Raw genomic sequence first — 9682 nt, 5'->3', positions numbered from 1 at the left:
GCTCACTACTAGCTACAGACGTACACACTGCTCTATATCACTACTAGCTACAGACTGTACACACTGCTCTATCACTACTAGCTACAGACGTACACACTGCTCTATCACTACTAGCTACAGACGTACACACTGCTCTATATCACTACTAGCTACAGACATACACACTGCTCTATATCACTACTAGCTACAGACGTACACACTGCTCTATATTACTACTAGCTACAGACCTTCACACTGCTCTATATCACTACTAGCTACAGACATACACACTGCTCTATATCACTACTAGCTACAGACGTACACACTGCTCTATATCACTACTAGCTACAGACGTACACACTTCTCTATCTCACTACTAGCTACAGACATACACACTGCTCTATATCACTACTAGCTACAGACATACACACTGCTCTATATCTTTACTAGCTACAGACGTACACACTGCTCTATATCACTACTAGCTACAGACCTACACACTGCTGTATATCACTACTAGCTACAGACGTACACACTGCTGTATATCACTACAAGCTACAGACATACACACTGCTCTGTATCACTTCTAGCTACAGACGTAAACACTGCTGTATATCACTACTAGTTACAGACATACATACTGCTCTATATTACTACTAGCTACAGACGTACACACTGCTCTATCACTACTAGCTACAGACTGTACACACTGCTCTAGCTCGCTACTAGCTACAGATGTGTCGCCTTCTACTCACTATGTTATTAATGTTTTCAACAGCAACGTCTGGAAAAAGAAGCAGAGAAGAAGATTATGATGTTGGCACAAAGAGCACACAATGAGGCAGTAATGTAAGGCCGGCACTATCCTTATTCTCTCTGTATCCTCACGATCTGTGCCTCTGTGTATATTTACTCTCTGTGCCTCTGTGTGTATATTTACTCTCTGTGCCTCTGTGTGTATATTTACTCTCTGTACCTCTGTGTGTATATTTACTCTCTGTGCCTCTGTGTGTATATTTACTCTCTGTACCTCTGTGTGTATATTTACTCTCTGTGCCTCTGTGTGTATATTTACTCTCTGCGCCTCTGTGTGTATATTTACTCTCTGTGCCTATGTGTGTATATTTAGTCTCTGTGCCTCTGTGTGTATATTTAGTCTCTGTGCCTCTGTGTGTATATTTACTCTCTGTGCCTCTGTGTGTATATTTACTCTCTGTGCTTCTGTGTGTATGTTTACTCTCTGTACCTCTGTGTGTATATTTACTCTCTGTACCTCTGTGTGTATATTTACTCTCTGTGCCTCTGTGTGTATATTTACTCTCTGTACCTCTGTGTGTATATTTACTCTCTGCACCTCTGTGTGTATATTTACTCTCTGTACCTCTGTGTGTATATTTACTCTCTGTACCTCTGTGTGTATATTTACTCTCTGTGCCTCTGTGTGTATATTTACTCTCTGTGCCTATGTGTGTATATTTACTCTCTGTGCCTCTGTGTGTATATTTACTCTCTGTGCCTCTGTGTGTATATTTACTCTCTGTACCTCTGTGTGTATATTTAGTCTCTGTGCCTCTGTGTGTATATTTACTCTCTGCCTCTGTGTGTATATTTACTCTCTGCCTCTGTGTGTATATTTACTCTCTGTGCCTCTGCGTGTATATTTAGTCTCTGTACCTCTGTGTGTATATTTACTCTCTGTGCCTCTGCTTGTATATTTACTCTCTGTGCCTCTGTGTATATTTACTCTCTGTACCTCTGTGTGTATATTTACTCTCTGTGCCTCTGTGTGTATATTTACTCTCTGTGCCTCTGCGTGTATATTTACTCTCTGTGCCTCTGCGTGTATATTTACTCTCTGTGCCTCTGTGTGTATATTTACTCTCTGTACCTCTGTATGTATATTTACTATGTGCCTCTGCGTGTATATTTACTCTCTGTGCCTCTGTGTGTATATTTACTCTCTGTACCTCTGTGTGTATATTTACTCTCTGTGCCTCTGTGTGTATATTTACTCTCTGTGCCTCTGCGTGTATATTTACTCTCTGTGCCTCTGTGTGTATATTTACTCTCTGTACCTCTGCGTGTATATTTAGTCTCTGTGCCTCTGCGTGTATATTTACTCTCTGTGCCTCTGTGTGTATATTTACTCTCTGCCTCTGTGTGTATATTTACTCTCTGCGCCTCTGTGTGTATGTTTACTCTCTGTGCCTCTGTGTATATTTAATCTCTGTACCTCTGTGTGTATATTTACTCTCTGTGCCTCTGTGTGTATATTTACTCTCTGTGCCTCTGCGTGTATATTTACTCTCTGTGCCTCTGCGTGTATATTTACTCTCTGTGCCTCTGTGTGTATATTTACTCTCTGTACCTCTGTGTGTATATTTACTCTCTGTGCCTCTGTGTGTATATTTAATCTCTGTGCCTCTGTGTGTATATTTACTCTCTGTGCCTCTGTGTGTATATTTACTCTCTGTACCTCTGTGTGTATATTTACTCTCTGTGCCTCTGTGTGTATATTTACTCTCTGTGCCTCTGTGTGTATATTTACTCTCTGTGCCTCTGTGTGTATATTTACTCTCTGTGCCTCTGTGTGTATATTTACTCTCTGTACCTCTGTGTGTATATTTACGCTCTGTGCCTCTGTGTGTATATTTACTCTCTGTACCTCTGTGTGTATATTTACTCTCTGCGCCTCTGTGTGTATATTTACTCTCTGCGCCTATGTGTGTATATTTACTCTCTGTGCCTCTGTGTGTATATTTACTCTCTGTGCCTCTGTGTGTATATTTACTCTCTGTGCCTCTGTGTGTATATTTACGCTCTGTGCCTCTGTGTGTATATTTACTCTCTGTGACTCTGTGTGTATATTTACTCTCTGTACCTCTGTGTGTATATTTACTCTGTGCCTCTGTGTGTATATTTACTCTCTGCGCCTCTGTGTGTATATTTATTCTCTGTGTGTATATTTGCTCTCTGCGCCTCTGTGTGCCTCTGTGTGTATATTTACTCTCTGTGCCTCTGTGTGTATATTTACTCTGTGCCTCTGTGTGTATATTTACTCTCGGTACCTCTGCGTGTATATTTCTCTTGTTAAGTGTATCCAGTCCACGGATCATCCATTACTTATGGGATATTAACTCCTCCCCAACAGGAAGTGCAAGAGGATTCACCCAGCAGAGCTGCTATATAGCTCCTCCCCTAACTGCCATTACCAGTCATTCTCTTGCACCCAACGAATAGATAGGATGTGTGAGAGGACTGTGGTGATTATACTTAGTTTCTCTTGTTAAGTGTATCCAGTCCACGGATCATCCATTACTTATGGGATATTAACTCCTCCCCAACAGGAAGTGCAAGAGGATTCACCCAGCAGAGCTGCTATATAGCTCCTCCCCTAACTGCCATTACCAGTCATTCTCTTGCACCCAACGAATAGATAGGATGTGTGAGAGGACTGTGGTGATTATACTTAGTTTCATACCTTCAATCAAAAGTTTGTTATTTTATAATAGCACCGGAGTGTGTTATTCCTTCTCTGGTAGAATTTGAAGAAGAATCTACCTGAGTTTTTCTATGATTTTAGCCGGAGTAGTTAAGATCATATTGCTGTTTCTCGGCCATCTGAGGAGAGGTAAACTTCAGATCAGGGGACAGCGGGCAGATTAATCTGCAAAGAGGTATGTAGCAGCTTATTATTTTCTGACAATGGAATTGATGAGAAAATTCTGCCATACCGATATAATGTAAACTCAGCCTTAAATGCAGTAGCAGCAACTGGTATCAGGCTGTCATGTATGTATATTTTACACTTCAGTATTCTGGGGAATGGCACTTCACTGGAATTATACTGTATGCATAAAACTTTAGCCTAATTTGCAGGGACTAGCAACAGGCTTTTTAATAACACTCAATGTATTAATGTTAAACGTTTTTTGCTGGCATGTAAAATCGTTTAATTTTCTGAGGTACTGGGTGAAAAAATGTTTTGGGCACTATATTTTTCCACTTGGCAGTCGTTTTATTTAATTTATGACAGTTTACTGATCTCTCTCACTGTTATGTGTGAGGGGGAGGGGCCTTTTTTGGCGCTTTTGCTACGCATCAAAAAATTCAGTCAGAAGTTTATTGTCTTCCCTGCATGATCCGGTTCATCTCTACAGAACTCAGGGGTCTTCAAAACTTGTTTTGAGGGAGGTAATCACTCACAGCAGAGCTGTGAGATTGTAGTTGACTGTGATAAAAAAACGTTTATTTCTGTATTTGTTTTTTTTTTTTTCTGCTATCAGGGTTAGTTATCCTTTGCTAATGGGAGCAATCCTTTGCTAAAATTGTGTTTTTTACAAAGATTTGATGCTATAACTTTTCAGTTTATTAATTTTCAACTGTCATAACTTTTTCTGTGCTTCTTATAGGCACAGTACGTTTTCATATTATAGTAAATTACTTGAAAAGTATTTCCAAGTTGCTAGTTTATTTGCTAGTGTGTTAAACATGTCTGATTCAGAGGAAGATATCTGTGCTATATGTGCTAAAGCCAAAGTGGAGCCCAATAGAAATTTATGTACTAACTGTATTGATGCTACTTTAAATAAAAGTCAATCTGTACAAATTGAACATATTTCACCAAACAACGAGGGGAGAGTTATGCCGACTAACTCGCCTCACGTGTCAGTACCTGCATCTCCCGCTCGGGAGGTGCGTGATATTGTAGCGCCGAGTACATCTGGGCGGCCATTACAAATCACATTACAGGATATGGCTACTGTTATGACTGAAGTTTTGGCTAAATTACCAGAACTAAGAGGTAAGCGTGATCACTCTGGGGTGAGAACAGAGTGCGCTGATAATATTAGGGCCATGTCAGACACTGCGTTACAATTTGCAGAACATGAGGACGGAGAGCTTCATTCTGCGGGTGACGGTTCTGATCCAAACAAACTGGATTCAGATATTTCAAATTTTAAATTTAAGCTGGAAAACCTCCGTGTATTACTAGGGGAGGTGTTAGCGGCTCTGAATGATTGTAACACAGTTGCAATACCAGAGAAAATGTGTAGGTTGGATAAATATTTTGCGGTACCGGCGAGTACTGACGTTTTTCCTATACCTAAGAGACTTACTGAAATTGTTACTAAGGAGTGGGATAGACCCGGTGTGCCGTTCTCACCCCCTCCGATATTTAGAAAGATGTTTCCAATAGACGCCACCACACAGGACTTATGGCAAACGGTCCCTAAGGTGGAGGGAGCAGTTTCTACTTTAGCTAAGCGTACCACTATCCCGGTGGAGGATAGCTGTGCCTTTTCAGATCCAATGGATAAAAAGTTAGAGGGTTACCTTAAGAAAATGTTTGTTCAACAAGGTTTTATATTGCAACCTCTTGCATGCATTGCGCCTGTCACGGCTGCAGCAGCATTTTGGTTTGAGTCTCTGGAAGAGACACTTGAATCAGCTCCATTAGATGAGATTACACACAAGCTTAAAGCCCTTAAGTTAGCTAACTCATTTATTTCAGATGCCGTAGTACATTTAACTAAACTTACGGCTAAGAATTCCGGATTCGCCATTCAGGCACGCAGAGCACTGTGGCTAAAATCCTGGTCAGCTGACGTTACTTCTAAATCTAATTTGCTTAATATACCTTTCAAAGGGCAGACCTTATTCGGGCCCGGGTTGAAAGAAATTATCGCTGACATTACAGGAGGTAAAGGCCATGCCCTGCCTCAAGACAGAGCCAAACCTAAGGCTAGACAGTCTAATTTTCGTTCCTTTCGTAATTTCAAAGCAGGAGCAGCATCAACTTCCTCTGCACCAAAACAGGAAGGAGCTGTTGCTCGCTACAGACAAGGCTGGAGACCTAACCAGTCCTGGAACAAGGGCAAGCAGGCCAGGAAACCTGCTGCTGCCCCTAAGACAGCATGAATCGAGGGCCCCCGATCCGGGAACGGATCTAGTGGGGGGCAGACTTTCTCTCTTCGCCCAGGCTTGGGCAAGAGATGTCCAGGATCCCTGGGCGTTAGAGATCATATCTCAGGGATACCTTCTAGACTTCAAATTCTCTCCCCCAAGAGGGAGATTTCATCTGTCAAGGTTGTCAACAAACCAAATAAAGAAAGAGGCGTTTCTATGCTGCGTACAAGATCTTTTATTAATGGGAGTGATCCATCCGGTTCCGCGGTCGGAACAAGGACAAGGGTTTTACTCAAATCTGTTTGTGGTTCCCAAAAAAGAGGGAACTTTCAGGCCAATCTTGGATTTAAAGATCCTAAACAAATTCCTAAGAGTTCCATCGTTCAAAATGGAAACTATTCGGACAATTTTACCCATGTTCCAAAAGGGTCAGTACATGACCACAGTGGATTTAAAGGATGCTTACCTTCACATACCGATTCACAAAGATCATTACCGGTATCTAAGGTTTGCCTTTCTAGACAGGCATTACCAGTTTGTAGCTCTTCCATTCGGATTGGCTACGGCTCCGAGAATCTTCACAAAGGTTCTGGGTGCTCTTCTGGCGGTACTAAGACCGCGAGGAATTGCGGTAGCTCCGTACCTAGACGACATTCTGATTCAAGCTTTCAAACTGCCAAGTCTCATACAGAGTTAGTACTGGCATTTCTAAGGTCGCATGGATGGAAGGTGAACGAAAAGAAGAGTTCTCTCTTTCCACTCACAAGAGTTCCCTTCTTGGGGACTCTTATAGATTCTGTAGAAATGAAGATTTACCTGACAGAAGACAGGTTAACAAAGCTTCAAAATGCATGCCGTGTCCTTCATTCCATTCAACACCCGTCAGTAGCTCAATGCATGGAGGTGATCGGCTTAATGGTAGCAGCAATGGACATAGTACCCTTTGCACGCCTACATCTCAGACCGCTGCAATTGTGCATGCTAAGTCAGTGGAATGGGGATTACTCAGACTTGTCCCCTACTCTGAATCTGGATCAAGAGACCAGAAATTCTCTTCTATGGTGGCTTTCTCGGCCACATCTGTCCAGGGGGATGCCATTCAGCAGGCCGGACTGGACAATTGTAACAACAGACGCCAGCCTACTAGGTTGGGGCGCTGTCTGGAATTCTCTGAAGGCTCAGGGACAATGGAATCAGGAGGAGAGTCTCCTACCAATAAACATTCTGGAATTGAGAGCAGTTCTCAATGCCCTTCTGGCTTGGCCCCAGTTAACAACTCGGGGGTTCATCAGGTTTCAGTCGGACAACATCACGACTGTAGCTTACATCAACCATCAGGGTGGGACAAGAAGCTCCCTAGCAATGATGGAAGTATCAAAGATAATTCGCTGGGCAGAGTCTCACTCTTGCCACCTGTCAGCAATCCACATCCCGGGAGTGGAGAACTGGGAGGCGGATTTCTTAAGTCGTCAGACTTTTCATCCGGGGGAGTGGGAACTTCATCCGGAGGTCTTTGCCCAAATACTTCGACGTTGGGGCAAACCAGAGATAGATCTCATGGCGTCTCAACAGAACGCCAAGCTTCCTCGTTACGGGTCCAGATCCAGGGATCCGGGAGCCGTTCTGATAGATGCTTTGACAGCACCTTGGACCTTCGGGATGGCTTATGTGTTTCCACCCTTCCCGATGCTTCCTCGATTGATTGCCAGAATCAAACAGGAGAGAGCATCAGTGATTCTAATAGCGCCTGTATGGCCACGCAGGACTTGGTATGCAGATCTAGTGGACATGTCATCCTGTCCACCTTGGTCGCTACCTCTGAAACAGGACCTTCTGATCCAGGGTCCCTTCAAACATCAAAATCTAATTTCTCTGAAGCTGACTGCTTGGAAATTGAACGCTTGATTTTATCAAAACGTGGTTTCTCTTGTTAAGTGTATCCAGTCCACGGATCATCCATTACTTATGGGATATTAACTCCTCCCCAACAGGAAGTGCAAGAGGATTCACCCAGCAGAGCTGCTATATAGCTCCTCCCCTAACTGCCATTACCAGTCATTCTCTTGCACCCAACGAATAGATAGGATGTGTGAGAGGACTGTGGTGATTATACTTAGTTTCATACCTTCAATCAAAAGTTTGTTATTTTATAATAGCACCGGAGTGTGTTATTCCTTCTCTGGTAGAATTTGAAGAAGAATCTACCTGAGTTTTTCTATGATTTTAGCCGGCGTAGTTAAGATCATATTGCTGTTTCTCGGCCATCTGAGGAGAGGTAAACTTCAGATCAGGGGACAGCGGGCAGATTAATCTGCAAAGAGGTATGTAGCAGCTTATTATTTTCTGACAATGCAATTGATGAGAAAATTCTGCCATACCGATATAATGTAAACTCAGCCTTAAATGCAGTAGCAGCAACTGGTATCAGGCTGTCATGTATGTATATTTTACACTTCAGTATTCTGGGGAATGACACTTCACTGGAATTATACTGTATGCATAAAGCTTTAGCCTAATTTGCAGGGACTAGCAACAGGCTTTTTAATAACACTCAATTTATTAATGTTAAACGTTTTTTGCTGGCATGTAAAATCGTTTAATTTTCTGAGGTACTGGGTGAAAAAATGTTTTGGGCACTATTTTTTTTCCACTTGGCAGTCGTTTTATTTAATTTATGACAGTTTACTGATCTCTCTCACTGTTATGTGTGAGGGGGAGGGGCCTTTTTTTGGCGCTTTTGCTACGCATCAAAAAATTCAGTCAGAAGTTTGTCTTCCCTGCATGATCCGGTTCATCTCTACAGAACTCAGGGGTCTTCAAAACTTGTTTTGAGGGAGGTAATCACTCACAGCAGAGCTGTGAGATTGTAGTTGACTGTGATAAAAAAAACGTTTATTTCTGTATTTTTTTTCTGCTATCAGGGTTAGTTATCCTTTGCTAATGGGAGCAATCCTTTGCTAAAATTGTGTTTTTTACAAAGATTTGATGCTATAACTTTTCAGTTTATTAATTTTCAACTGTCATAACTTTTTCTGTGCTTCTTATAGGCACAGTACGTTTTCATATTATAGTAAATTACTTGAAAAGTATTTCCAAGTTGCTAGTTTATTTGCTAGTGTGTTAAACATGTCTGATTCAGAGGAAGATATCTGTGCTATATGTGCTAAAGCCAAAGTGGAGCCCAATAGAAATTTATGTACTAACTGTATTGATGCTACTTTAAATAAAAGTCAATCTGTACAAATTGAACATATTTCACCAAACAACGAGGGGAGAGTTATGCCGACTAACTCGCCTCACGTGTCAGTACCTGCATCTCCCGCTCGGGAGGTGCGTGATATTGTAGCGCCGAGTACATCTGGGCGGCCATTACAAATCACATTACAGGATATGGCTACTGTTATGACTGAAGTTTTGGCTAAATTACCAGAACTAAGAGGTAAGCGTGATCACTCTGGGGTGAGAACAGAGTGCGCTGATAATATTAGGGCCATGTCAGACACTGCGTCACAATTTGCAGAACATGAGGACGGAGAGCTTCATCTGCGGGTGACGGTTCTGATCCAAACAAACTGGATTCAGATATTTCAAATTTTAAATTTAAGCTGGAAAACCTCCGTGTATTACTAGGGGAGGTGTTAGCGGCTCTGAATGATTGTAACACAGTTGCAATACCAGAGAAAATGTGTAGGTTGGATAAATATTTTGCGGTACCGGCGAGTACTGACGTTTTTCCTATACCTAAGAGACTTACTGAAATTGTTACTAAGGAGTGGGATAGACCCGGTGTGCC

The 9682-nt window shown here is 42.0% G+C and overlaps 1 protein-coding gene across 1 annotated transcript in view; it reads left to right on the top strand.

Annotated features, from left to right (window-relative positions):
- BBOF1 (basal body orientation factor 1) overlaps window positions 1–9682 on the top strand; it is a 168846-nt gene that overhangs the window by 96041 nt on the left and 63123 nt on the right. Inside the window, exon 6 of the mRNA XM_053716305.1 lies at window positions 758–828. Coding sequence (XP_053572280.1) covers window positions 758–828 — 71 coding nt within the window. The remainder of the gene's footprint in view (window positions 1–757; window positions 829–9682) is intronic.

This window comes from Bombina bombina, chromosome 6 (assembly GCF_027579735.1).
Source record: "Bombina bombina isolate aBomBom1 chromosome 6, aBomBom1.pri, whole genome shotgun sequence".
Lineage (NCBI taxonomy): Eukaryota > Metazoa > Chordata > Amphibia > Anura > Bombinatoridae > Bombina > Bombina bombina.
The sequence above is the reverse complement of the archived record's forward strand: the minus strand, read 5'-3'. Positions and strand labels throughout refer to the sequence as shown.